This window comes from Calidris pugnax, unplaced genomic scaffold (assembly GCF_001431845.1).
Source record: "Calidris pugnax isolate Ruff unplaced genomic scaffold, ASM143184v1 scaffold211, whole genome shotgun sequence".
Taxonomy (NCBI): domain Eukaryota; kingdom Metazoa; phylum Chordata; class Aves; order Charadriiformes; family Scolopacidae; genus Calidris; species Calidris pugnax.
This window is the reverse complement of record NW_015091083.1, coordinates 2,216,319-2,243,919: the sequence shown is the minus strand read 5'-3', so window position 1 is coordinate 2,243,919 and position 27,601 is coordinate 2,216,319. Positions and strand designations below refer to the sequence as shown.

Genomic DNA, 27,601 nt, shown 5'->3' with positions numbered 1-27,601 from the left:
ACAACAAGTGCGAGATGCACCGAGTTGCTGTGCATCTGCAGGTTGTGTATACAACACACGCTTGTATTTCTGTCCAGGAAATCCCAGATAGAAATGTGAGAGCCCAACATATGACAGAATTCCTGTGTTTCCTGAGTTTAGAAGCAACTTAATCCAGATGTTATGGCAACATTCTTCTGTTTGTAGGTGTGCCGCGCAGAACTTCAAGTAGGAACTTGTTTTCAAGCAATAAACAGGAGGATTCAGTTACAGATTCTTGAAGCACAAAACCTTCCAGTTTCATCTACACTGCTCTCTTCAAGTAAGTTACATCAGCTGTCTCATGCCTCCTGTCTAAAAGTGTTTGTAACAGGTAAATTGCTGCTCAAACGGGTTGGCAATTCATGACATTCCTTACAAACCTCAGACTAACATATTGTGCAGTAGATTTCCATTGCCAAGGCTTGTTTCCACAGATGTCTTACTTGATTACTTTTTGTTTGGTTTGAAGCTGCATGTTTATGTATTTTGGAAGATTTTTATTCAAGTATTAATCCTGACATACAAGAGCATTAGCTTGCACTTGCTGTTTGGATCCTGTGTTAATCAATTCAATATTATTGAACATACTCTGTGACTTGTCAGAAAAGCCATTATACAGCTCTTTTGGCCAGACTTCTGGGAAATTGTTGCAATTTGAACTATACATGTGGATCTTGTCAGTTCGGTTTTGGGTGTGTTTGTGAGTAACCCTTTGTGTGCTGTGCCTTTTTCTCTCCCTTTTGTACTAGATTTCTTTGTGAAAGTTGGAATGTTTAGTACAGAAGGGCTGATCTATAAGAAGAAGACTCGTCTTCTGAAGTCCACTAATGGCCAAGTGAAGTGGGGAGAAACGATGATCTTTCCAGTTAGCCAAGCTGAACAAGGAATTAGCTTTCTCATCAAGCTCTACAGCAGAAGCTCAGTGAGAAGAAAACACTTCCTAGGACAGGTTGGTTTCTGCTAACTAGCATCATATCCTGTACTTAAATCCAGTTCCACAGGTTTCTTGCTATGAGTTTTAAAATACTTTAAATAAGCAAAATAGTAAATTCTAAGAAACTTTTCTGGATTTAATAAATGCAAGGAAGAACAGTACTGAGCTTTCAAACATGCACTAACGTCAGAATGGGAGTTGACATTTGATTTTTCTTTTAAAAATTCTTCAAGTCATTTTTGTGTGGGGTATAACTATGTGAAAGATTCCTCCCTCCAGACAGCTATAGGATCTCCTCCTTGCCTCTAGACTTTCTAAAGAAAACAAACATAGTGCTCACAGGAGCTCCAGAACCTACAGTGTACTGTACAGAAGGGGGGTGTTGGCGTACCATACCTATGCGCTTACAAACAGGTGCGGGTAAGACGAAGTATCAACAGCTACAACATCAGACTGCCTTCCTGAGTAAAACAATGCTGAAATTAGCACAATATTCTAAATATGTATGGTTAAGTGATAGCATGCGGGACAGCTGGAACTTCAGTAGTATCTCTTTGAAAGCATTTGTGTGATTATTTTTATTTAACCACCACAAAACTCGGTAGTCTGGTGCATTTTATTCTCTCTGTCCTCTTCCCCTGGTTGTTCTAATTTACCATCATCCTGTCCCTTTTTTCTCTCCTTTTCTTTTTGTATAGTGAGCCATATCTGTTCTTAATTCTCTGTGCTTTCCCTGACCCAGCTAGATTTACTAGCAGAATTTTAATATATACATAAATGAATAATTTAGAATAGATTTTGAGCCCCCCAACTGTAACGTCCCTTGTCAGATGAAGGGCTGTGCTACCCTTAGGTACGGAAAATGGTACTGTCTCATTCTGGTGATGTTTCTTGTGCCTGCTGAAGACGTGCAGTTTTAGGAGATGCTGATGTGCTACAGAAACGATGTGCCAGCAAGAGCTATGTGAAGTTCCTCTATTTTCTGGAGCCTTATGTCACACATGTTCCATCTTTCTGTGATTCCTGTTGGTGGAAGGATTTGGAATAGTAAAAGAAAAGAAAAAAATTGTTCTTTTTAGTGGCGCTACCTTGGGGCGAAAATAGCTGGGTATGATTTTGCAGTCATTTAGCAATATGTGAGGTCATCTCAATCTGACAAGTTGCATTTAATCATGGATCTTATTTTTAGGGGGAGGAAATGAGCTACTTCTGCTCCTCAGAGGTTGTTTGGAAAAGGTTGTTTCAGCTCACGCAGGCAGACATTGCCACATAACACATGAAGACATAAAATATGGCTCAGGGAAAAATGTACTTTGAGCAATTGGCTGGGTAGCTGGAAAAAGATGAATATAGCTGGATCTATTAACTTTGTTCTTCAGAGAATGATGTTTAATTGGATGCTGTTCTAAGCAGACAATACTTAGATTAGGCTGCTTTTATAGGCATGTCTTTAATCATGAGCAAGATGTATATTGAATCTCTGTGGATGAAACATCAGGTGTCTGTGGTTTTTTGGAAGACATGCTCACTTCTTGAGGACTTATGCTTCAGCAGTGCAGGCTAAATGTACCTCATGGTGAAGGTTTCTGAGAAGTCTTAAAAAGACTCATTCTTGGAAGAGCTAAGGAAATAGAGTCCTGTAAATAATGATACCTACTTACATAAGCAGAATCCATTTTGCAATGGAGGCTGGTGAGAATGTTCAGGGGGAAAATTTCCTACTCGTACCTCATTTCCTCATTTAGCGGCCGCTATCCATTAATTGAACACTGGGAAGAAGTGGACTCTTACTGCGTGACTATGTGTGGTATGGGCGTGTTAGTAACCTCTGTGGAATGCAGGTCTGGCCCTGTCTGTTGGAGCGTGCAATTTTAAGTGCTCGTGAACAGGCTGGACAGCTAGCTGGGGAGGCCAGATGGCTTCCAGCCAACTGGAGTTTGAACGCGTAGAGCCATCGCTGGCCCTCATGAGCCCTTGACCCCAGCACGTGCATGTGAAGGGAGCAAGGAATGCTTGACTTAAAGCAACGTATTAAGTAGAGAAACATTAGAAGGTAGTGAGCTCTTTAAACTATTTTAGAGGCTAAATTTAAACCCAGACTCCCTGTGTTCCCAGCTGAAAGCCAAAATACGTTAGTCCTAACAGAACTATATTTGTTGCTATTATGCTTTGGTCACAGTCTACACATTGTGTCTTGTTCTACACTTCCATGGTATTTATTTGGACATAATAAAGGCTGAGCCTCTGTGTTATATAAGGTAAACTCAATTTTGTTTTTCTGTTTGTTTCTTACTGCAGGTCTGGATAAGTTCTGATAGCAGTAACAGTGAAGCAGTAGAGCAGTGGAATGATACTATTGCCAACCCTGAAAAAGTTGTTGTTAAATGGTACAGTGTTGGTCCATCTTGAAGACTGGAGGTGAAACTCTGGACTGATTTTTCTACAAAGACTAAATATTATGAAGAGGAAGACTTAGGAACTGGGGAAAAATGCTCATTTGATTTTAAAAAATCCACCTTGAAAATTACATTTTTTGCCCCTGTCAGGCCCCATAAAAGCACAGAAATCCAATTTTGGAGAGAAGCAGCTTGAATCAGTGACTTCTTCGCGAGGCACTGATGTCATCCTCATCTGCAGTCTTGTCTCTGGCAGACTCCAAAGTCCATGGGAATCATTCCAGTCAGTGGCTTGATCCCGGGTACCTCTGACACCATTCGATGGCAGTAACGTGTGCCTGAGCAGGTGGGAAGGCCTGTGGCAGTAGAAAGCATAAAGGGAACCACGCAATAAGGCAGCACCTGAAGACTTTTCCAATCTCTGTCTTTGATGAAGGGTTGTTCGTTACCCTGACATGCCTGTAGCTTGGGTTCCCCCCATCCTTCTCTCTAACCAGAGAGACTGAAAGATAAAAGTCAGAGTTTCTCTCTCTGTGATCTTTGCAAGTGGAGGCCCTCCAGCCTTGCTTTGTTTGCATGAATTCTGGTTGGAATCAATGGAATAATACAAAGAGGCAACAGCCGTGCCTAGGATCAGAGCCAATATTTTCAGATAAATTACTTTCTTCTATAGAATTCTTATACGTAAACCACTTCCTATCTAATCAACAATGTTCTAGCATTTGCTTACATTGCTAAAAGCCAGACTAACATGTACAAAGGAGTAAGCAAATATTTACTGTCATAAGTGCTTTTTGATATTAATTAAAATGCAGCACATTAAAGGGACTCAGACATTGTTTAAAAGATGGGCTACTACTGCAGAAATATTTGTTGCATGTCTAGGATGCTGAAAAAACTATGTGTAGGAGTATATTTTTGTTACTTGTTTCTAGCAAGAAGAAATTACAGTATTTTTATTGCAAATTATATTTTTCCTACAAAATCCTAAGATTATTTTTTATATTAGTCCCCATATTTCCAGAGTTTTATTCACATTTATTTTTAAGGTGGGAAAATGCCATGTATATAATCAATAATACATACATCTAAAAGCACTCTTTGCACTACTTTAACTACTTGATATAAAATACATATCTATATTCCCTTAAATCCACTACTTACACATTTACTGTTGGCTGTCTGGACTGTACAAATATGTATGTTTGTATAGTCGCTGAATAATTGTATTTTTTTTTTATAACCTGGATCCCATTGAAACACCCGACGTGAACTAGAGTGGCAGCGGGAGCACTCGCTGCTGGAAGGCAAAGGATCAGTGGGGAGCAGAGAAAACACAGTAACAGGAAAGCACCTTGTATTTAAGCACAGAGCTTGGAGCACCTTTTTTTTTTTTTTTTACTTTAAGGGTTAAGAAAAGGGGTTTTTTGGCTTTAAGTGTTAAGAAAAAATGTAATCTCTTAGCTATTTTTTTTAATCTGCTGATAATTGAAGCTTTTAAAACTTCAACCATCCAGATTTTTGTGGTTGAAATTTAGTATTTTGAAAACGGGCAAACAAACGGATTTTCCCAGGCTCTTGCATGTTCTGCTTTATGATCAGTTTTTATAAATGAACTGAAGAAGTTTTTAGATGTTACTCAGAGAACAAACATCAGCTTCAGCTCGTACTGACGCTCTTTGCAAAGCTCCCAGTAGGCCCGGAGGATCTTGACTGACAGCATTAACTTCCAGCCAGATGGGACATCCCACTTGGGATGAGCCCGGCCTGTTGGGTGAAACAAAAAAGGGAACTGGACAGAGCTGATATTCTTGGAGCATCTTTACCTGAATACATGGATCTTTTTTATTCATTGTGGCTGAACTGTTCCCTTATGCAGAATGCTGCTCTGCTTGAAAGAGAGGAGCAGGAATATCCCAGTGTTTTGGAGGCTTTGATTACCACAGAAGTGGTTCTACAGAGATTACCAGCTCAGTGGAGACTGTGTAAAATCAACTTTTTGGGCTGTTTTAGGACACTTAGGCCTAACTGGTAATGTCTCCTTTTTCCTATGTTAATATTTATGTGTTTATAATAAAAGTTATGAACAGAAAATACTCCTCTTTTTTTCTTTTTTTTCCCCAATTGTTTATACCAATGTTTACTGGCATCTCAAACTGAGGTTCAAGTCCTAATGTGTGAGCTGACACAGGCAGGACACGGGAACAACCACAAAACCATGGATGAAATGCAAACTGTAAATTTAATAATTTAATCTCCGTGCCTGGTGGATCTGTGAAGCAGGACCCGGGCAGAGGCAGGCAGGCTCTGCAGAGCTCGGTCCTTGCTAGTCAGTGTTTTGAACCTGCCGTTCTCACCTGTGATGGGGGATTCCCACAGGTGCAGCTTCCCTCTGTGCTTTGATCTTCCCGACAGCAGAGCAGGAATCTCAAGAACGTTCGATAAGGTGCCTCTGACTCTATCACAGGCCTGTGTTATCTAAGCCCAGCTGTTCTACTCGCCAAGCACACAAGGCTAAACAATGATCAGTATGAGATACCTGGTTTTTGACACCTGAGCTGCAAGTCACCTGAGCATGTTTATAATCCTCCGTGCTGATCTTCCGTTATTTTCCCATACCCACCTTTTTCTCTGAGAAAATACTAACTAAGGAGTTACATTTCACGGAGTGTTGGATGTAGGGGAGGTGACCGCTAACACCCCGAGAAGGTATGTAAGGCTTCTCTCTGCACGACACGCATCGGTACTGCAGCACGCTGAAGAAAGTGCTCTGAGGCCTGGCTTCACCCTTGCTCATTCCCAGACTTTTGGCTTTTCTGCATCTGTGTGTGCATTCATGTAAGAATTCAATGAATTCTTAATAGTTGGCTAAATACACTGTGCTTTTTTCCTAGAAAACTGGAGCACTGAGGTATCTTGTTGCCCAGATCTGTTCCTCGATTTGTCCAGAGTACTACAGTGTTCTTGAGGAAAATTATTTATTTAAGGTTTGGAAAGAAGCCTTGTTGTACCTAGTGGGATAGAGAGGGAAACAGGGAATACTCATCTGCAATAAGATGAGCAAAAGAAACTTCTGTTGCACTGTTTTGGCTTTGGGGTCTGTTTGTTTGTTTGTGTTGTTTTTTTTTTAAATTGCTGTGTCCTACTTGTGTCCTAATTACTGGCTCCCAAGATCCTGGGAGGAAACCAGGAATTCTCTTTGCTTTCCCTACTGAGGAAAATCATCTAGAGATGGAGAGGGACCTGCCCAGCTTAAGAACCAAGAAGTGCCAGTTCATTGCATCACCATTTGCCTTGCCAGTTAGACCAAGGCTGTGCGTCATCCCCCGAAATAATAGTCCAGTCCTCACAATAATGGTGCTTCCGAGGATGCCTGCCAGGTAAGAGGGGTTGTCCAGAGGATTGCTCTCAGTGGGCTGGAAAATGAAACTGTTTTGGAGGATGGGGTCTGCCAGTGTGTTAACCACGTGAGGTTATCTGTGTAAGAGGTGTTGCAGAGGATGTACGGGAATGGAAAATGGCTGGAAGGAAAAGTCTGTGGATTATCTGCTTCCAAGCACCTGTTGAGAAGGCACTGGGGTGGGTGCACATGCACTGACTGAGTCCTGAAGAGAATTGTGAAAGATGGAAGAGCATTTGTGCTGTAGTACAATCAACCAGTTAGACAGACTTATTAGCTGCCACATAAAGCATTTTTCATTGATGATTCCTCGAGTCTGGAGCTTATCAGTATGGTTGCTGAAAAAAACCCAGGAGATACACGTTTTTACATGCAGGTTCCTAGCACAGGTCCCAAGGTAAAACTGCCTTTAAAGCTGGGTGTTCCAGCAAGTGTTATTTCAATCTGAATGTCTTATAAGGCCAGCTAGAAATCACCTGAGATGTCTTGCCTTTTAAGTGCAGAATATTTTTCTTTACTGCTTAGTGACTGCCTCACTATAAATGCATGTGAGACTTTGGCTTCTCCAAATTCAGCTCCTGGCTTATTTGAGACTAAGGCAGCCTTCCAGAAAAGGAAAATGATGCATCATTTCAAGACCAATCCACAATATAAATTAGCAAGGAACTTCATGTACTCCAGCATACGTGGAAGACTGAAAAAAGGTGTCTCGGGGCACTCTTCTAATGGTGACAGCTGTATGCTGTCCCTTTGATGCATGTTCAGCCACTATTTTGATTGTTACATCCAAGTTTACTGTATTGAAAATACTGTTACGAAAGCTGTTTTGTCAGTTCACTTAATTTGTAGCTATAATCACACATGGTTTATAGTTGGATTTGCTGTTACTTCTAGTTAGTGGCTCAGCTTCTTAACTTATAACAATTTTGATGAAAACAGCAGAGGTTCAGAAGGTGCACCAGTTTTATTTCAATCAAGTCCAAAATGGATGAAGGTGAACTGGCACAACAGTTACGATGTTACGTGTTATTCATGCAGAGATCTGTGCCCGCTTAGTTAGAAACCAACTATAGACTAAACTCAATCAGATTTTCCAGAATGTGTGTATATAATTTCACTGGTTAATCAAACAATTCTGCTTTATTTATGACTAATAGCATTCTGTATGTAAACGAGGCCCACAAATTTATTTTTGAGTCTTTATGTCTCAATGGCACGACATGGCATTCCTTTTAAGGAAAAAAAATATGTAAGATTCTGCCTCAAAAGCTGAGTGGGTGTAACAGTTTGTAAACCACATTATCATAAACTGTTACTTGGAAAATAATTGTATCTGAGTATCCGATCTTTTGTGATCACGACATAAATAGTGCCCTAATGCTAAACGCATTAGACATTCCCGGTTTGTTCTTTTGTTGGCAGGACATTTGTATAAAACAAAAGGTAATTTTGTAAGCATTCAATTAAGCACATATGCTTGACTTGAAAACCGTCTGCCCGATGGAGGTTGCTTTTTGAGTTATGAGTTGATTTTCCAGCCAAAGCATAAGGTTGTCTAGAAACCGGGGGCAGGATTGTCCCGCTTCTTACTTTTACCCTGCCAACATATATATGACATGGGAGGAAGGCTGCATAGTTGTGGAAAGCTTGGCATAAATCATGCTGGACATGATACACCCTCCTTGTTTTTCCAGCTTCTGCTGTAAAATTACATCACCATGTAAATACAGCCGTGTACATGATCTCATGCTCGGTGCATGGAAAAAGCCGTCACTGAAATCAGCACCATGTTCCACAAACACTGCTCCAGCAGACTCACATTCTTGTCTCCAGCTTGTGCTGAGGGACGGGCCATCGTCCCTCACAGTCCACGGCAAAACTCCCGCTGCCTTCAGCAGAAGCAACCAGTCTTCAGAGCTTTGTTAGGTATTTCAGCATTGTGATGGTATGATTTATCCAAAAAAAACCCCCAAAATACACACAGCTTAGGGGGGCTTCTATTTCTAAAATTGATAAAAAACTGTTCACAGTGATGTTTCTGTAGAAACTGAATTTCATTGAAAGTGGATCTGTGTCTCTTAAGCATAATGCAGTTCTTCCTATAGATTTCAGTGGCTTTGAAACAAATCCTCTATGCTGATTTCCTCTGTCTCTGACTGTGCAACTTTTCCCTCCTTTTATTTGCCTGTATGCTGCTCTTCTTCCTCAGCGTAAACGAGTCTTTAAATGATGTCTGCTTTTTGCAATTAACTTTCTGCTTTTCTAGGAATGCTTCCCTTCTTCCTCTAGTATTGGGACCAGTGTTACACATGTCCTACTTCTGCTGTTAAAGAAATGGATCCAAGCAGGAGGCATTCCATCCTGGGGCTTGGATCATGGCTGATGCTCTGCATTTCTGAGCTTCCTTTGCCTGCAGCTTTCCTGGTATGGTTCCTTTGGAGCTCCCTGAATTTCTGTGTTGTGTACCACCACTGAATACAACGAGACCAATCAGTTGTAACTTCTGGGTGTCTTTGCTTGCCTTTCTCCTCCTCCAAAAATTACCTTGGGAAATCATTTTGAGGGATGAGAAGGAGCAAGCTGCTCATGCTGACCCTGGAGGACAGTATCGTTATTTGACTGCCATTATCTGTGCTGTGAAACAAAGAGGAAGGCTCAAGGAAGAGTCATGAAAAGCTGCACCTCCAGGTGGAGGGAGGCTTCTACCTCCTATGTATATGATCTGGGAAACACTTCCCAGCCTGATGACTGGAATTCCTTGCCAGATGCACAAAGTGTGTGTGGGGGGGTCATCATATTGTATTTTTTATCCTTATCTTGCAAAACTCTTTGGAACTATGGAGCAGCTAAATCGGGAAATTTTCCGTAGGAGGAATGGTATGGTTCACAGATTTCTATGAAGCAGAGCACTGACTGAAAGATCTTGGGTGTCTTTGAAAGAAAGCCAGTCATAGGAATGTACTTGCTAGTTTTAAATATAGCCAAGCTTTGTCACTTGTCATAGGAGAGGAGTGAATTCTTAGTTTGTGATACAGAGCAGAAGAAGCAAATGGCAACCAAAACAGGGCTGGGTCTCCTCTTCATCGGTATTCGTTAGTCCTTCAAACACTGAGGTGGAACTCTATGTGCTGATCTGCACCTCTTCCTGCAGTAAGGACAGGTTTGGTGGGGGATTGTTAAGGGCAGGTAGTGAAGGAGGCAAAAGAAAAGCAGCACTTTTGTTTTGAAAAACATTGTTTTTCAAAGCAATGTATCGTGCCTGTAACTATTGACAAAGCTTTTATTTGACATGACTTACGACAGGTGATTACGCATTTAGGTATTTGCTTATGTTCTTTCAGTACTTCCCTGGCATGAGACTGGACTCATTCTCTTTGTATTTAAATAATGCTTCATTCCGCTGTGTTCATTAACCTTTGAGCTCTAGACCTAATTATGCTTGATTCGTCCTTCACGGTTGATTGACCTTGGTGTGCAAATCAGGGTAGACCTTCTTAAAGGTTTTTGCTGCACATCAGGTAGTTACAGTTTTTCTCCCAGGTGGATTCTCTGATTTGTAGTAAGAGCTGAGCTCATGACAGCGATTCCTTCACCTGGGAAACTGGGAGCTGGCTCTCCCTTGTCTACCCGAATGTTGTTGGGTTTTCTTGAAACCTGTGGGAACAGAATTATCTGTGACATCTCTTCCATCAGTCAAATTTGGCTCAAAAATTATTGTGGGCCTTGGAGAGAATGAGAGAAAACAAGCTCTGCTGCTTCAGGACCCTGGTGCTCAGCTCTGTTTTCCTCTGTTCTGCCACAGGCCAGAGAAGCTTTTCAGATCATTGCTGCTGATGATTCCAGCAATACTAGTTCTCAAGGCAGCTCAAGCAGTTTCTCTGAAGCCTCATTTGTTAAAGCATGGATGTTTTGGAGCAGTATGCTGTGGAGTGGGCCACTTGCTCTGGTTTCACAGTAACAGTTTTAAAGATTTGGGTGAGGAGTGTTTTGAAGTTCCTCGAAATTGCCATTGACTAAATGCAGAAACAAAGGATTAAGGTTAGTATGAAGAAATGCTTTAAAAGCTTCATTTTAGATAATAAACATCAAGTCGCCTTCTAATCTCCAGTATGTACAGCTTGCAGGCAATAATAATCCCTTTTTTAAACCACTTGCTTGCTAGCTGAAAAGCTCCGTGTTCTACTGGCAGAGCTCTGACTCTGACAGCTACAAACTGTCCTGAACCTTGGAAGCAGGATCAGAGATTTCTAACCATTCCTTTCAGACCTACCCTGTGACTTGTGCAGAACATCAAAAAAATTCACCAATGGAATTGGCTTAGTTTCTTCATTCTCCCAGCCCCTGCCTTTGCCTTCTGTGACTTGCGCAGTGTGGCCAGAGCCACACTTGGTGAAGACTGAGGCAAAAAAATTGTTCACTGCCTCAACCTTCTCCATACCCTGGGCAATCAGGTCTCCTGCCCTCTGAAGAGGGCTCACGTTTTTTCTAGTCTTCCTTTTATCACTGATGTATCTGTAGAAGCTGTTCTTATTGCTCTTGATGTCTCTGACCAGATTTAATTCTGTCTGGGCTTTAGCTTGCCTAACCTGATCCCTGGCTGGTTGGGTGATTTCTCTGTATTTGTCCCAGACTACCTGTCCTTGTTTCCACCCTCTGTAGGCTTCCTTTTTGAGTTTGAGTTTCTCCAGGAACTCCTTACTCATCTATGCAGGCCTCCTGGTGTTTTTTCCCTGACTTCCTCTTTGTTGGAACGCATCACTCCTGAGTCATTAACATGACTGGGTCAAGCTGATACGCCTGTGTGGGGAAAAATGTGGGTCACAATGCCCATTAAAGAAAAGTAGGAAAAAAATGGATAAAAATAGAAAAGGCTGCAAAAATCAGGATTAATACACTCCCCTAATTTCAAAAGCAAGGAAGTAATGTTAGGGGCACTTTAACCAAGCTCTTGTGCTAAGGTGAAACAGATCTTGAAAGCATAAGAGGATCTCTGAGGCTCTAACCCTTTGCTGTGATTTGTCAGATTTTGCTGTCTTTCCACATTGGGCATTTTCTAGACTAAATGCAACCCTGCCCATTACCATTCTGTAGTGTAGACAAATTGCATTGTGTGTATAAATTAAAGCCTTAAGTGTGGATCCAAAAGCATACCATGGGATTTCCGGTATTAAATCTGCTCGTAATGCCAAAATTCATACAGAAGGAAATGTAACATCAGTGTGGACTCAGTATGCTCTGTCTAGCAAGACTGTTCCTTGCTGTGCGACGAAAAATCCTACCTGTACCCTTTTGGAAAAACCCACCAGGTGCCAATACTCTAGTTGAACTGAGTGGTATTTATGGCATCCACTTGTTCTCAGCTACTTAATCTCATCAGCACTTCGTTCCTTTGTCCTGCCTGCACCTTTTTTAGTTGCCTAAGAGACAAAGCATAGTCAAACACATCCAGCTGGTTTACTTCCTTTAATCAGCCCCTGGAAGGTCATCGGAATGACAAGTTTCTCCTGTGCTTTAGAAACGTGTGTCAAATCTGTTTGCAGATGTCCCTCTGCATGAAGAGATCAAAGCACTAACCTGGTCAACAAGAGCAACCAGCATATCAGCCATGCCACCTGCATCAACACTTGAGCAAGAAATTTGGCAGAACAAGCCGGGAATCCAATATTCAAGTGCAGAGCCTCAGCTGGTGCAACGGAAACTGGACTGTGCGTTGGTAGATCTGAGCCAGCTCATTTTAGCTGGGGGTCTGGATGTGGAAACCACAGAAACTACAGTCTTCTGCTAAGAAGTAAGAAGATTGTGACTGTTGCTGTTCATCCCTTGGAAAGCTTCAGTAGGCTGCACGGGGGTCTCGGAAGGAAGCGTTCGGGGCTGGAAATGTCAAAGTTATTTCTAAGCATGCCCAGGGAAGGGGGACTCTGGAAATGGGGGAAGCCTGGCATTTGGTGCCACAGTCTCCTGAGAACACACCTGACGGTGCTTGAGGCTTTTATTACTTCTAAATGGAGAGCTATTTTCTAATTAATGGAGGTCATCCTAGGCAGTCTATGGATGTGTCTTAGGGAAACAGAAGAACTGCACTACATGTAAAAGTAAAAATTACTGAATTCACATTTTTAGAAAAAGAAAGTGAAGTATATCACAGTCTTTCAATTTGGAGGAGTTCATTGAGATCCCAAGAAGAGACCAGATGACCCCAAGAAGAGACCAGAAACTAAGATAAGAAACTGACACTAGAAACTCTACAATTAATTTGTGATAAAACCATTGGACTTCGCAGAGCAGTGGCAGTCATCCAGCTCACCGAAGCTCCTGCAGAATTATTAAGGTTATGACAGCATGTATATAATAGGCAATCCAAAATACAAGAAGAAAAGGTTAAAGAATAGAAGTGTGAAGCACTAATGAAGGTCTGCAACACTAGGAAAAAACCCATGGTGATTCCCCATGCTGCAGCAAATGGTATAAGCTAAGGTAATGCTCAGCATTTTGATGAAGATGCAAAACCTGCAGTAGATTGGACAGCCACACAGGAGTTTCTTCCATGCCAGCACTTCTGTGCACAGAAGAGAGCAGCATTGCTACCACGAAGAAATTCCTCATGGGGAAAGGATCGGGGCCCATGCTGTGACAGAGAAAGCACGTGGTCCTCATGAAAGCACACTGGTTCTGACTGCTATTACACAGTCTCAGAGTGAAAGCTGAGAAACTAACGGGATTGTGTTTATATTGGAAACGCGCATCCAACTGCCTGGACTTCAGTAAGAGCCAGAGATGGCAAAGAGGAAAAACCCTGATATTCTGGAGTTCTGGGAGCTGTCACTTACTTGGCATCATGTAGGCATTTACATTCACGCAAATATATATATATAGACACACAAAGACTGGGAAACAAATGGTCTTGGCAGCAGCATCACAAGAAGTGGTGCTGTTGTTGAGTGAGCTCATTACCCTGAGTAGAAATAAGCCAGCCAAAAAAGAAGGTGACATTTTCTTCAAATCCCACACAGCTGAACAGCACATTTTGGCCAGGGATCCAGAATTCATATGATCTCCCACAGTGAAGTTGGCATCTTTCTCTATAAATATCAAGCTGGCAGTCACACATCCACATATCCAGACACATAGTCCCCACAAGCCTATACTGAATACTTCCGTGGAAAAGGCTGTCCAGCACTTTGGCAGCAGATCTTTTTGTTATATGTTGCAAATGTAGAAAGAAGGTGCACAATAATGTAAACTGCAAAGGGGACATAGCTCAGTATCACGTTTGTAGGGTTAGGTATGGATGGGGACACTACAGACTTAGCCAACTATGAGACAGAAAGAAAAGCACGTCTTGGTACCACCACCCCAGCCACTGGGGTATGACATAACGACATTGATTCTTCATATACCATTCAATTTTGAGTGTGCAATTATATCAGGGATAATGTTCCAGGGTGCTGAGGTTAATTGCTGTTTATCCAAGCTGACTGCAAGCCTCCCAAATCACATTTACTTTAAAAACATTGAAACATTTCCTGATGTCTGTAATAAATTAGTCTGCTGTTGGAATGTACAGGAAGGAGGCAGTAAAGGCAAAAAAGCACAGTAATTTCTGGAGGTTCATACTGAAAGCAGAAATGGGCACCGTGCGCATTTTCAGAGCATGCAACGGGTATTTTGTGCTTCAGAATAAAGATATTTGAACTGGCAATATAGTACTGTTGCAAAAATGGGAAATACCATCCTGAGCCCAAAAGTTTAGCACGGATGACAGAGAGCTGTGCATTGCTTCACTCAGTGCCGGGAAAGCCCCAGCTGGAGGCTGGTGTCGAGCTGTAGTCATCATCTTTAAAGACAGATATAGGCAAAATGGAGAGAGTTTAGAGGAAATGATGAGATTAAGAGGAAGAAAATCTGACCTGTGATTAAGAAGTAAAGGTACTGGATTGTTTAAGATGGAAAAGAGAAAGCATGGAGATGAAATACTAATATACTACTATGCAAGTTTGTTGAAAAGGAGGACAGAGAGTGACTTCTCTCTGTTTGATGAACCAAATACTTATGTTACCACAGATGACAAGGAAGTTTCAGCTAGAAAATATCTGCTTCAATTTTTCAGACTGCCCAGCAATGTGTTAACGTGTCTATAAAACGCTGAAGCAAGAAGAATGTGCTCAGATGTAACCTGCATACCTTAGGAGTTTGTTTATGGCTGAAGATGAATTAAAAGGTGGGTTTCTTTATTTCTTTAGTTTGCTGGCCTGCAGAAGAGTCTTTAAAAAGCAGTTCTTACCAGCAGTCCAAAAATGATACATGAAAAGTTTTTAGTGAAATTAAAATAATATCTTTTTTTGTCTAGCTTTTAAATCCTTTCATGAAAGTTTGGCAGTTCTCAGAAGTAAAACTGAGGGAATGTGAAGCACTCACCCCACTGATGATGAAGGAATAACCACTTACCTAATTTACCCACTGGGTAGATATATTATTTCTGATACGGTTATGGTCCAGGGGGTAAATATAATGTTAGCATTACCATAAAGCACAACTTTCAGCAAACACCGCTTCTCTACCTTTTGTTTAATCGACTAATTCCTTATGGTCTGTTCTGTCCCATAGACATTGTTTTGTAAAAGCTTTCCATTACATCAGGTAGGAGCAAAAGGCTCAAACAAAGGTTCATTGACTTCCTGGGCCAGGGGCCTCCTCAGGCATTCCTCGGGAGCCTCTCATTGCAAGGGGTGTGTCAAGTACGCACCGGGCTCCTGCTCCGGCCACCAGCCAGAAATACGGGTGTATAAAATACTACTGAAAAGGTTTAGCAAGTGCTGGGGTTTTTATCTCATTGTGGAAGCTCCCTTGGTGATTTTCACTGTCCAAGCCCATTTTCACCAGTATAGTTAACAGTGACATTTGATGAAACAGAATGAAGATGCCGGCAATAAAATCATGGTGGTACACAACTGGGGTGGAACTTGTTGCAGTTCTCTCTCCTGGAAACAAGCAGGACCATGCTAAAATCAGTGAAAATGCTCTTAATCTGTTTATTTTAGGTCTCATCCCATGGTACCATCAGTTTCTTTTGGACTTAGCAGCTGGAATCTGGTATGTCTGTCTATAGGAATGGCAAGGATTTAGGCAAAGTGAAGAGCTATGCGAATAAGATGAAACAAAACACTGGCAGCAAGAAAATATACTCTTCTTGGTTGAAAGCTGAAGTTTGCCTTAAATCGGTGAACTTCTGACTACTTTGAACTTCAATGTGTTTTGACTTATTAACATGTAAAAGGTAATAATTAAAAACCCCACATTCTATATTAATGGGCCATGTGCATGAGGTAAGGCTTAAGGTGGCAGCTTTTGCTTGATCTTCTCTAACGTTACTGTAATGCACAGCTGGAAACTCATGCAGCACCAGCGGAGACTTTTAAAATTAATTTGTTTATATTTCAGTCCCAACCTAGTCACATTTATAATATGGTCTGTATTTCCACGTGAAATTGATTAAGCACATTCTGTGTTCACTCATATTTGTTAAGAGTTTGACGCACAAGCAGCTCTTTACTGATTCCTGAATCAGCCCAGGTATAACAGGACTGGGCCTACCGTGTCTTATGTTGATTTTCTGATTAGGGCATTTTATTACACTTAATTTACACACTGAAACCATCTTATTTTTTTTCTTACTGTTACAGAGCTTCCTGTTGGCAATGTAACATTGTGTGAATGGCATATAGTCTTGACTCCTTTTGCAGTATCGTGTGGTCGAATGCCAACTTTTTGTTTAAAAAGGGTGTGAAAGGATTTGACCTATGAGAAAATGATGCTAAACATTAACTGTGACATCATTCAAGCACCTGCCTCATGAATAACCCCGGATACTCTCACAGATGCAGAGCAGAATAGAACAGAAACTTTTAAAAATCCATTTCAGCAAGAATTCTGCCATAAAATCCCGTATGTCCTTTCTGCCTTAAATTTTACTTGGGTTAGAAACTATTGGTTTTGTTTTATAAAGAAAGGATTTTTAGCTGATACTGAACAGCTAATTACTATAAACTGTATGCTCTGGACAAAAGCCAACTCTGATAACCATACTTTGCCTTAGTAATTAACTTCGTAAGCTTCTTAATGTGGTTATCAATTTCCCATCTCCGCTGTTGCGCAGCGTTGCTGGGTGCGCTTCCAACACCTCTGATTCACCTCTGCTCGCCTGATTCTCTGAGTTTTCCTCTGGGCACAGAAAGCTTTTCAAATGCATAGGTTGCATTACAGCCATAAAAACATCACAACAGAAATCACGAATGGAGATTTTTACAGATGAAAATGAGTATGTAGACCTTGTTTATTTTCTAATCACTTAGACCTTCTGCCTTGGAATTAGTATTTATTTAAATTAAAAAGTCAATGGCCATAAGCGGTTCCAAGGTTTGCATGTGAAGCACTGCATGAAAAATGGAACAGAATTAAGTGACTTCATTTAGCACTTAATTGTCATGTTCTCTTCAGAAGCTGATTTCTTGTGGAAACAGACAAAACAGAATACTATTATTCAGCTCCACTGCTATTTTTTTGTAAAAGACTTAGGTCTTAAGGCAAGGTCCCAGAGTGAAAAACTGCCTTTCCACGCAGTCATTAGTGGACAGATTAGGAGAGATGGGGAAGGGCTCTTTAACAGTGTAGCAATAGGATGAGGGGTAGTGGTTTTAAACTGAAAGTGGGGAGATTTAGATTTGCTCCCAGGAAGAAATCCTTTCGTTTGAGGGTGGTGAGGATCTGGAACAGGTTGCCCAGCGAGGTTGTGGATGCCCCATCCCTGGAGGGGTTCAGGACCAGGCTGGATGGGGCTTTGAGCAACCTGGTCTAGTGGGAGGTGTCCCTGCCCATGGCAGGGGATTGGAACTCCATGATCTTTAAGGCCCCTTCCAACCTGAACCATTCTATCATTCTATGATTCCTCCAAGTGCTTTTTTGTGTATAGCTAAGGGTAAGCAAGAGAATTGCACTCAAACCTGCAGGTTCTTGATTTTAAAATATTATATCCCATTCAAACAAAATATATTTAAAAAAAAAGAATTTTAACCATGGAAATATACTGTGGGGAGACCTTCCAACTGATTGGAAATATACTGTAGGGAGTCGGGTAGAAAGGGCTAACTATATCTCACCAAATTCAGTCACTGGGGACAGGACTGGGAAGGTCAAAAGAAAAAGACAGCTCTAAACCACACTGTAATTGAATGTTTCCTTTTTGTATTTCACAGGAAATCAAAACTCCTTTACTGTCCTCTTTGAAAACAGCTTCCACCTCCAGTTACTCTGCACAGAGTTGTGGCTGAAATTACCTTCAGCTAAGGGAGGTGTTTGTCTTACTATGTCAATGAGATTGATGAAGGTGGTCCTTATGCTTCCGTTGAACATCGATTTGGAGCCATTTTAAGATAGCACCTTTTCTATGGGGATAATGGCCCTTAGAAACCAATGGAGTTACTTTTGAACAGTGACTTCTAATGCTTTACTATTCCTAATGAAAATACATTTTGTATTATGAAATTACAGAATCATCATTAATTTTATGTATTTTCTTGATAAACTATTCATTGCACCAGGTACATTCCACAAGGACGGAATAAGAAAGAAGCAGAAGACTTAAGAATAAGCCATGCCCAAGTGTGTATGGGGTAGCAGAAAGTCGATGTGCGCTTCTCTGGCCGTGTGAGTTTATGCATTTGTTTTATATGTGTCTATATCTATATAGAGGTACTTGTAGAAGGAACTGTAGAAGGAACTGGTAGAAGGACCACCAGGTAGTGGTGTACAGAGTAAGGCCAAGGAAAGGACAGAGAAGCCTAAAAGGTAGCAGGCAGCTGACACATGAGCAGTAGAGCTGAGATTGGCTAGACGTTTGTGCTGCTCTGGCAATACCAAGTATTTCTGCAAACTATTTGATTAGTCAGTGCGCTCTGGCTGCTTTAAGATGCTCTGGAGAAAATCAAACCAAATATAACTTTTTTTCATAACTATCAAGTTACAGTATGAGATGGCAGAGACTAAAGTAATTTTCATGCTCAAATGATGTATTTTCCGTATCTTTAATGTGCTAGATTTTCATTAACCTTAATTCTGAGTTTCCTAGGTTTACCATGTTTAGTTTAGGAATAATAACAACATCACTCTATAGTCATCTGGAAAAAATTGTCTGGATTTTACTCTACATTATGAAATCCATTTTCAAGTAGTTTTGTCAGGGAATATAATTCTCAGCATTGGTTGAAACAGTTTTGGCGGAAAATTAGGTCTTTATTAAATGCACATTTTTAAACAAAACGCCTGCTTTCTGGGGAAAACCTTGTTTCCTTTTAAATTAACTAATTAAATACTCAGAACTAGTCTTTTAAGACAATAGTTGAAAAGCCTCACTTTGGAAATACTCCCATCTCTTCCCACGGGAGTCGTAGCTCAAATGCCTGGTTGTTGTCTATTAGGACTCGCTCTCTCCAAGGAGACTGCAGCCCTAAGGAAGCGCTGCAGGGAATGGAGACAGCAGACGCACAGGCACGGTCACAGGCCAGACCTGCACCCTCTGGTACAGCTCCCAGCACCCAGCAGGACGACATTTTCTAGACCCCAGCTTTTGGAACTCTTAGGGAATAGCTGGAAATGTGACTTCCTCTTGCGTTCCAAGATACAACACGCTTTCTGCAACATACAATTTCCAAGAACAGTGGAAAAACATTACTATCAGCTTGTCTTCCTCCTTCCTCCTTAGAAACCAGCATTATTCATACATCCAAACATGGGAACTAAACAAGGTTTTGATGTGGTGGGTACTTGGCACCTGGTCCCACTATCTTCTAGAATTGTCAACTGACAGTTAACTTAAATCATGTTATACCCAGTGTCTCTAAATTTGTTTGTGCACACCAATTAGAATTTATATAACCCTTAACGATACTGTAAAAGAAAGTTCACCCACAAAATACCCATCAGCATAGTTTAACAAACAGCCTTATCTTCATTTACATTAAGCTTCCACTCTTTCCCATTCAACATATGGTTTCACTTTGAAAGAGCAGACTTACAGTAAACTGTATCATAAATGCTGTAATTCAGAACAGTACGTCTGTTTGAGGAAGATTTCCCATGCCTAGTGAATGCTTAATGGCTTTTTAAAATGCTAACTTTCTTTATATATTTCAACACTGAGTCCTGTATATAGGAAAAGAAATGATGGTTCTTGCCCATCCCTCCAAGAATTTTAGCTTTTCATTTATTTTACAAGTACAGGCTGGTGTTTGGAGACTTAACAGAGATGCTAACCTCAAGATCCCTTGTACTTAAGAGGCAATGGGATCTTAATTCTGCCTCAATGCCCCTGGCTTTGCTGCCCGTGTAACATGGCACGTTGGAAGTACTGAATAGTGTAATTTATGTTTCACAATGCAAGTGTGGTGGCATCACGAGGTCTCGCGTATGGTGCTGGAAGGTGTCTGAAAACCTGCTGGCCCAAATGAAGACTTGGGCCTGCCTGCATGAAACACTTCACTTGGAGGTCAGCTGGGGTGCAGAACTGACAGAGGCCCTTGAGGTTTTTGAGGTTCCTTCTGTCATTTTTTCTGGAAATTTGGAAGAAAAAAAAGCCAAAGACATTTTCCTGCAAAGCTGGACATCATCAGAACACATATGTGATTAACAGGTAAGGAAGCCAATTCCCACTTGAACCGTCACTGTCTCTTGCCCCAGGCAATGAAACAGATCACCGCAGTGAAACAGATCACCACAGTGAGACTATTCCTCTTTATGTGGTAATTGTGGATGCAATTAGCACATAGGCATCCACAACCCTAAATGGAGGCAAACCACACACTTCCTTAAAATAACAACACTAGTGCAGATCAATGTCCACTGCTTTGTTCTTGAGACCCCAGCCTGCAAAGAAACGCTTCCAGAAGAGTCTGCTCAGGTACAACATACATAGAGTGGTATGAAGATTAAACACATCGTAGGCCTTGGAGTCTGCCTGGTAAAGTATTGCTATGACCTGTAAACATGGGAAAGGATTAAGGTCATATCAACATGCTGACGCAGGAGGTTTATGACTAAGTTAATCATCCTGTTTGAAATGCAAACTTGCACCCCTCAGAAAAGCATACAAAAGGGGCCATTAGTAGTGCCTGGAGCCAGAAATTTCCAGATTCTGCTCTCATAGACAGGGCAGCTGGCAAAGACAGATTCTGCAGATGGAACAGATGTAAGGCAGGAGAAAATGGGGCTAGAAAATCCAGACAGCCCTTCCCTGAGTGGTACAGAATGCCAAGTCTAGCAGAAGTCATCAACTTACCCTTGATGTTGGATGTAATGACCTCAGGATAGCAAGTCCCGGATCATTCTGCAAAGGAAAGTGCCGAACCCTGACCAAGCTTTTCATCAACCTTTTTGCATTATTAAAAATATATACATTTTGCAACACAGGCAGATGAAGTCATAATGCAAATGCAGATCCTGAAGGCATATGCCAAAGAAATGCTGCATTTGCAGTTGTTCCAGCCTCTTGGGAAACAAACGATTCCCTGTGTAATTGCTATTGTTGCTGGGTTTGGCCATGAGTCCATAAGGGCACTGAAAGGTTTTTTTCTTTTAAGTCCCTCAATGGAAGCTTTAACTACTAATAGTGGAGACATTTAGATATCCAGATATGATGGAATGAACAGTTTCTTGATCAGCTCCCGACAAGTGAATCCTGACAAGTATCCAATCTGATGTCATGCTATAGGCTGATGAAGTGCTGGAATGGCTAGGGAAGGCAGGGTACCTGGAAACCCCTCACTTTCCCAAGTGACATTGGCATGTTCCTTTTGTGACTGACTGATATGAAAGGTTGACTTTACTTCCATTCAGGCTAGATAGATCTGCAGCTGTTTTCAAGAGTGTGCTTCGTTAGTGTGTCATCCATGATCAGATTAAGAATTTCACCTGCAGCTGCTGCTGACTGTTCCACAACTCACAACAAAGTACAGATTTTACAGTCGACCCAGTTTAGTATAGCTCTAACCAGCCCTAAGGTCAGGGTCTCAGATATGGAAAAGGAAATGGAAAGATGTTGCTGCTGACAAGGCACCAACATATGCAACCTGTACTATACTTAAGTTGGAAGATATTTCTATGAGAAAAGAGTAGGTAGGCCTAGTATGCCAATGGACTGAAACATATCTAGTGAGTCTGCAGGAAAAAAACTACTCAGTATGGAGACCTGATCCTGGAGCCCCTGATTGAAGTGCTAACTTGAAGCAAAGCTTCAACTGGTGCTACTGAAAGATAAGATCCGGGAAACAACCTAATCAGTAGCAACATAAATAAAACCAAGCTTTGTCAATTCTGCCTTTTGAAGAACAACTTGAGTAGCTCATCAAAGGAAGTAGCTCATCAAAGGAACTATGTTCTCCTGGGATACAAACTCCTGAAAGACACATCTCTTAGAACGATCAACGGGGAGATGAGCAATGATTTGAAACCTACAGGGAAAAATGTAAACAACCCACTGAGATGCGGAGGTCAAGTTCACCCCCCCAGCGTTACTGTTTTTGGCTGGCTACGGACTCAGGAAGCTGACACGCTTGGTTCATATTTCCATGATTGTCTTTGCAATCATAAGAACAGTGTTTCTTCTTCCCATTGCCCCCACCCTGCCCAAGTAGATTTTACAGTAGTTCATAGATTGTGTCAAATTCTACAGCATCAAAATTGAGATAAAGCTGAACAAATGAGCAGAAGTTTGGTACATATTGATGACTGTTTATTAAGTGCTTGTCTGTTTTTCACTTTGCAGTGCACAATGAAAACCAGTCTCAAAGGACTAGCAACTTAATAGGACCATGTAAAAAGATCACATGAATGAATAGGTCTTTGTCAACTGAGTAAATCTGTATAACTTCGGTTTTTTTCTTACTCTAGGATCTTTTGTTTGTTCCGTTTGGCCGTTTGTGACTCCTCTGGCCAAAGACAGATGAATTCTGGTTCCTCATTCCATGTACATCCAAAATTCTGTCTTGAAGTTTAGCCAGAGGATCAGATGTCCAAGGAAGTAGGATCAGTCTTGTCATAGTCATTTCTTGCAGCAATAGTGTCTTCAGTTGACCAACATTTAAGCTTTCTCACAGTTCTTCTCTCCTGTTTAGTTGCAAACCTGTTTAACCTGTAACCACTGCAAAGTTGTTGCTTGTACAAGTGAGGGACATACAGTCTTACGCAGGTAGTCACCCTATCAGGCGAGCTTAATTACATTTTTTAGCAAGTTTCACAGCCCCATTGAGACTAATTCCCACATTCATATGCTGAAAATACATTGTACGTTTTACAAAAGCCAGGTTAAACGCATATTGCCTTTCAGGACTAATATCATAGTTCTGTTAAGGCCGTACCATGAGAAATGGAAGACAAACATTTCAGCCCTTGAAATGTAGCACATGTTCTTAAGACAGAATTCTTCTCCAAACAAGGTATAAGGCACAGATCCATGACAGAATTCCCAAACATTCCCACAATAAGCAAGTAAGAAGTGAATAGTTATATTTGCATTCCTTAAATTTTTAATTTTTATGAGTTTCTGTCAAAAGCATTTGCTTAAAATTTAGATCATGTTTGCTGAGAATTTTGCAAATCCATACGGGTGGTTTTGTGCTTTTGCTTTTTTTGTTGTCTTGGATATCAACATCAATTGTTCCCATGGTTATGTTCAACACCATCCTCTAAACAGAGTCTGGTATCGCCTGAAGTGCGTTTAGATTGTTTTGCTTTTGCCTTTCAGTTTGTCAATACTTAAGCAAATGTGCTGAGACTGTAGCTTATTGCCCACACGACATCATAGGCAATCATATTTGTCTTTTATTTTGTATTACTCAACTCTGTTTATTTCTGTTGTTTATTTTCTACAGGCACACTGAGACAGCACCATCTTTTCTCTCTATATATACGTGGTGACAACTTCAAAGATGCCCTGACACACTTCTGAAGCCTTTTGTATCTAATTCAAAATTACCATGAAAAAAAAAAGGCATTTTTTATTTAAACTCCTCATTGGGACATATATATTCTGTCAGTAATTCCATTCAGCATTGATCTTAAATACTGAAGTGGAGGCAATTAAAGCCCTGCTTGTCCTTAAGACGTCTTTTTGCTGTTATGTGTGGATAATGACAGACTAGCTTTTCAGTTCAGTGGCCAAACTAAACAAATGGAAAATAATTTTGGTTTGGGTAGAACTGAAAACATTTTAGTCAACCCAAAACAAAAGGGTCTATTTTGGTTTCTTGTTATGCATTGCCTGAAAAATTGAATTTAAAATGAAAATTTAATTTTAAGACTACAATTTTGTCCCAAGTTTGCAGGAACAACACACATTAACCTTTTGGTATTATTTTCAGGTCTTGTATTAAGTTCAATCTGACTTTGTTAGTAACTGTGATGTTCTGAAAGCATGTTTTTAAGAATTATCTAGTATTTGCTAAAAATAGGGCTCTCTGCTGTGAATATGGGTCAACAACTTTTCTGTTTCTTTTAAAGAACGCTGGATTGCAAGAGGGGAAAAGCCATTTAATTTTCCTCGTCGCGCCGACAGGAACTCCCTGGAGTTCTATTTATTGTTTTCTGTTGAGGGGATTATTTTTAAATTCGGTTTTGATTCTTTTGCCTGGCTGTCCTACACATCCACATCCAGGCAGCTCCTTCTGCTCAGAACCAGCTTCCCCAGGGCCCACGGCCGCGTCTCAGACCCTCCACCTCAGCAGCTCCTCAAGAACCAGTCCCTGCCCTCCGCCATACTGGTCTGTGGGGGTCAGGGGAGGCTGGGGCACCCATTCCTCGGTGGTAAAACTCATGCCAACTACTGGTTCTGCCCCTTAACTGAACGAACCCTCAGCTAATGACAAATTTGCTCGGCTAGCGGTTGTTATTTCTCCAGCGATGCTCGTCCCCCCAGCTCCACAACCCGCCCGCCCGCCCACTGCAGGCGGACAAGATGGCGCCTGTCCCAGGCCGGCGGCCGCGGGCTGCGCTCTTCCCCTGCAGCCCGCCTCAGAAAATCATAGTCTTGATCTCTTCTGCCACACAGTGGCTACTGTGGAGAACAGCGGGAAAACTATCTGGCAGACCGCAGGTAAATCGGGATATTAGAGGGGAGGTTTAATCCTTGCGCACTTTTGGTCAGTTCAAAGTGGAATTAACCCCACTCACCCACACCTTCTTACTTCTGGCTCCACATCCCTGTGCTCACACATCAACACACTCCGAACCTTCTCTTTTCAAGCTCCTTGGCAGTTCCTTTTTTAGGGGGAAAAGATAAAGACAAAGAGTAAAGAGCTTGATTTATTCTAACACCGTAATTATCTCGTCACCGGATCACTGGAAACAGCATGAGAGCCATACTGGAATCAGCCAGTACAGCTGTGAGATGTCCCCGTGCCTATGCAGCTCTGAGGTGACAGGACCAGGGATGGCCACCAAACACCCAGCACAGCAGAGCTGTTTGACCCACCTCCACTCTCACAGGGGTTGTGTCCCCCCCAGGGATGTCTCGGACTGGTGCTGAGCAGTGCTGGGCCATGTAGACATACCAAATTATGCATTAGCTCCAGCCTCTTAAATGGAGAAGTGTGCTGAATTGTACAGGCACTGCTTTGGGTGCTGCCAAAATTGATACCAGAGACAACCCCTGTGAGCGAGTTGTAGAACAACAAAAGCAATTCCAGTAGGTAAGGGAGTAGCCCTATATCCTCTTATATTTGATCTGAAGCAGAATAGGTCTTCTCAAATTGGTTTGGCAATTGCAGCATATGTTGCTACCTTTAGTCATGTGAGGGAAACTGCTGCTTTCTCCATTGCAGAGGGGATGAACAAGGTGCTAGCAGGGAGCCTCTTTTGATTCATAAATCACTGGAACTGTGACTGCAGTCTCTAGTAAAGAGCATACTGAAGTAAGGAGCCATCTGATGCATTTGTCTGATGAGCTGGACACATACAGATTTCACCACCACCCACCTCAGAATGGATAGAGATGGAAAGTGTCTCTCTTTACCAGCCCAGCTTATTTTCCTAAAACAGATACACAGAGAAACTAAATTAGGCTAAATCAGATTTACCCTGTTGGCCAAGAAGGTTGTGAAACCAGTGTCTTGCCTTCCACCCCACTGCTGATACTGCTTGGCAGAATGAATTCCTGATTTTTCTTGAAAAGGAGCTCTCTCTATTTAAGGTTACAAAATGTATAGTTGGGATAGTATTACTTTTCATTTATACTGTCCAAGTTCAGTTGAGAAATATGACTCAGTCATACCATTTTATTTGCTGAAAAAAAAATGAATTCCCATGTTATTTGCAAAGGAAAAATGACGGCCCAGGGCTTCCAACAATTCAGATGCACATGTGCAAAACAGCTGTTTGCTGGGTTGGCTGATAGACCTTTCCATCCTTCTAGGATCCAGACTGACAAGGGAGACACTTTCAATCATTTTTGTCCTTGCAATGAACATGTAGAACCTATGAAGTTCTGAGAACCTCAGAATACTATTCAGGTATTACTCCCTGAGCATTATTATTTTTATTCTATATTACTGAGGGGTCTGATTCATTGTCCATTGAAGCCAATGGCAAATTCTCCTTTGAGTGACCCTGGGGTCACAGATGAGGGCCAGGCAGGGAGCAGCCTCTGTACTGCCAAGTTTCAGCCAAAGACACACACAAAAAGGCAGTACCTCTCCTAGAGAACTTAAAATCTAAGATAAAAGATAATAGTACTCTGCCATTTCCTGCTGTTTCTAATGAACAGTTTGAGAGTTCATAAATTTCAGACTTCACTGCAAAAACTTCTGCAGTTTTAATGTAACTGTGCCCTTGTAGTTCATCTGGGGCATCCTGAAAGTTTTCTCTCCCATCTCATGATTGACATTCTAGCATTAGTTGGAAGACATATTAGCACTAGAATGAACTTTGGAAAAAAAGTTCTTTTTAAATGGATGCAGTCAGCCAAGCACTTTCCATGTTGCCTCTGCTAATTCTGGAGCTAAGTGTATTTGACTAGAAATGTATCTCCTTAGCCTTTGTTTTCTCATTTGGCTGAGTCTACAGTGATCCTGTGTTCTATGTTTGCAAAATGAGATTTGCTGCTACAGATTTACGGCAGGGTCAAGTATGATGAAAAAGTATGTTGAGAGAAAGCCAAAGCCTTCTTTAAACACAGATGTCTTAAATATTACAGATGTCATCCACGTTTAGCAAATAGGGTAGGGGGCTGGATAGCTGATGAGATTGATGATGAGTGATCAACCTTTCAGTGTTAGACCAGCAGTCCTAAACACACAGAGAATTACCAATTACTTGGTTGTATCTGATTATATGAAATATGCTTGCTGGCTATTTCACAGTGAACAAAACATATAGCAACATAAAAACTCATTGCTTTTTCACAGATACCAACTAGTATAAAGCCTTTTTTCTTTCAGCAGCAGATCCTTTAGATTAGGGCTGGGGGAGAAGCATATATTGTTCTTTGGCTGCACCCCGTCCACTGAAGAGTTCAGACCTTGGGAATGTAAAGAGAGCACCTCGCAGTAGCAAGAAATTTAGAAAATAAAAAGTCAGCCAAAACTAGTTTATGGAAACTTACAGAGATTAGACTTGGGGACACAACTGACCTTTAGATATTCTGTGATGGGAAGGGCTGTGTGCTATTTACAGTAAGTATTTGGAAAGCTCTCACAGCTTCCTTAAGACTAAGAGAAATGAGTTTGGCAGTATGGACTGTGCTATGACCTTCTTTATCCTTCCCAGTGATTGTTGGGTTTTTTCATGATTGACTTTCTGGTGAGAACTGAA

General features: G+C 41.3%; 1 protein-coding gene across 3 annotated transcripts in view; it reads left to right on the top strand.

Annotated features, from left to right (window-relative positions):
* The window catches only part of TC2N (tandem C2 domains, nuclear), a 33,557-nt gene extending 28,110 nt beyond the window's left edge, over nt 1–5,447 (top strand). For all 3 annotated transcript variants that reach the window (XM_014957477.1, XM_014957475.1, XM_014957476.1), the window contains exons 10-12: nt 187–301; nt 771–970; nt 3,254–5,447. In XM_014957477.1, the coding sequence (XP_014812963.1) occupies nt 187–301; nt 771–970; nt 3,254–3,364 (426 nt within the window). In that variant the 3' untranslated portion in view covers nt 3,365–5,447. The remainder of the gene's footprint in view (nt 1–186; nt 302–770; nt 971–3,253) is intronic.
* Nucleotides 5,448–27,601: the final 22,154 nt, after the last annotated feature.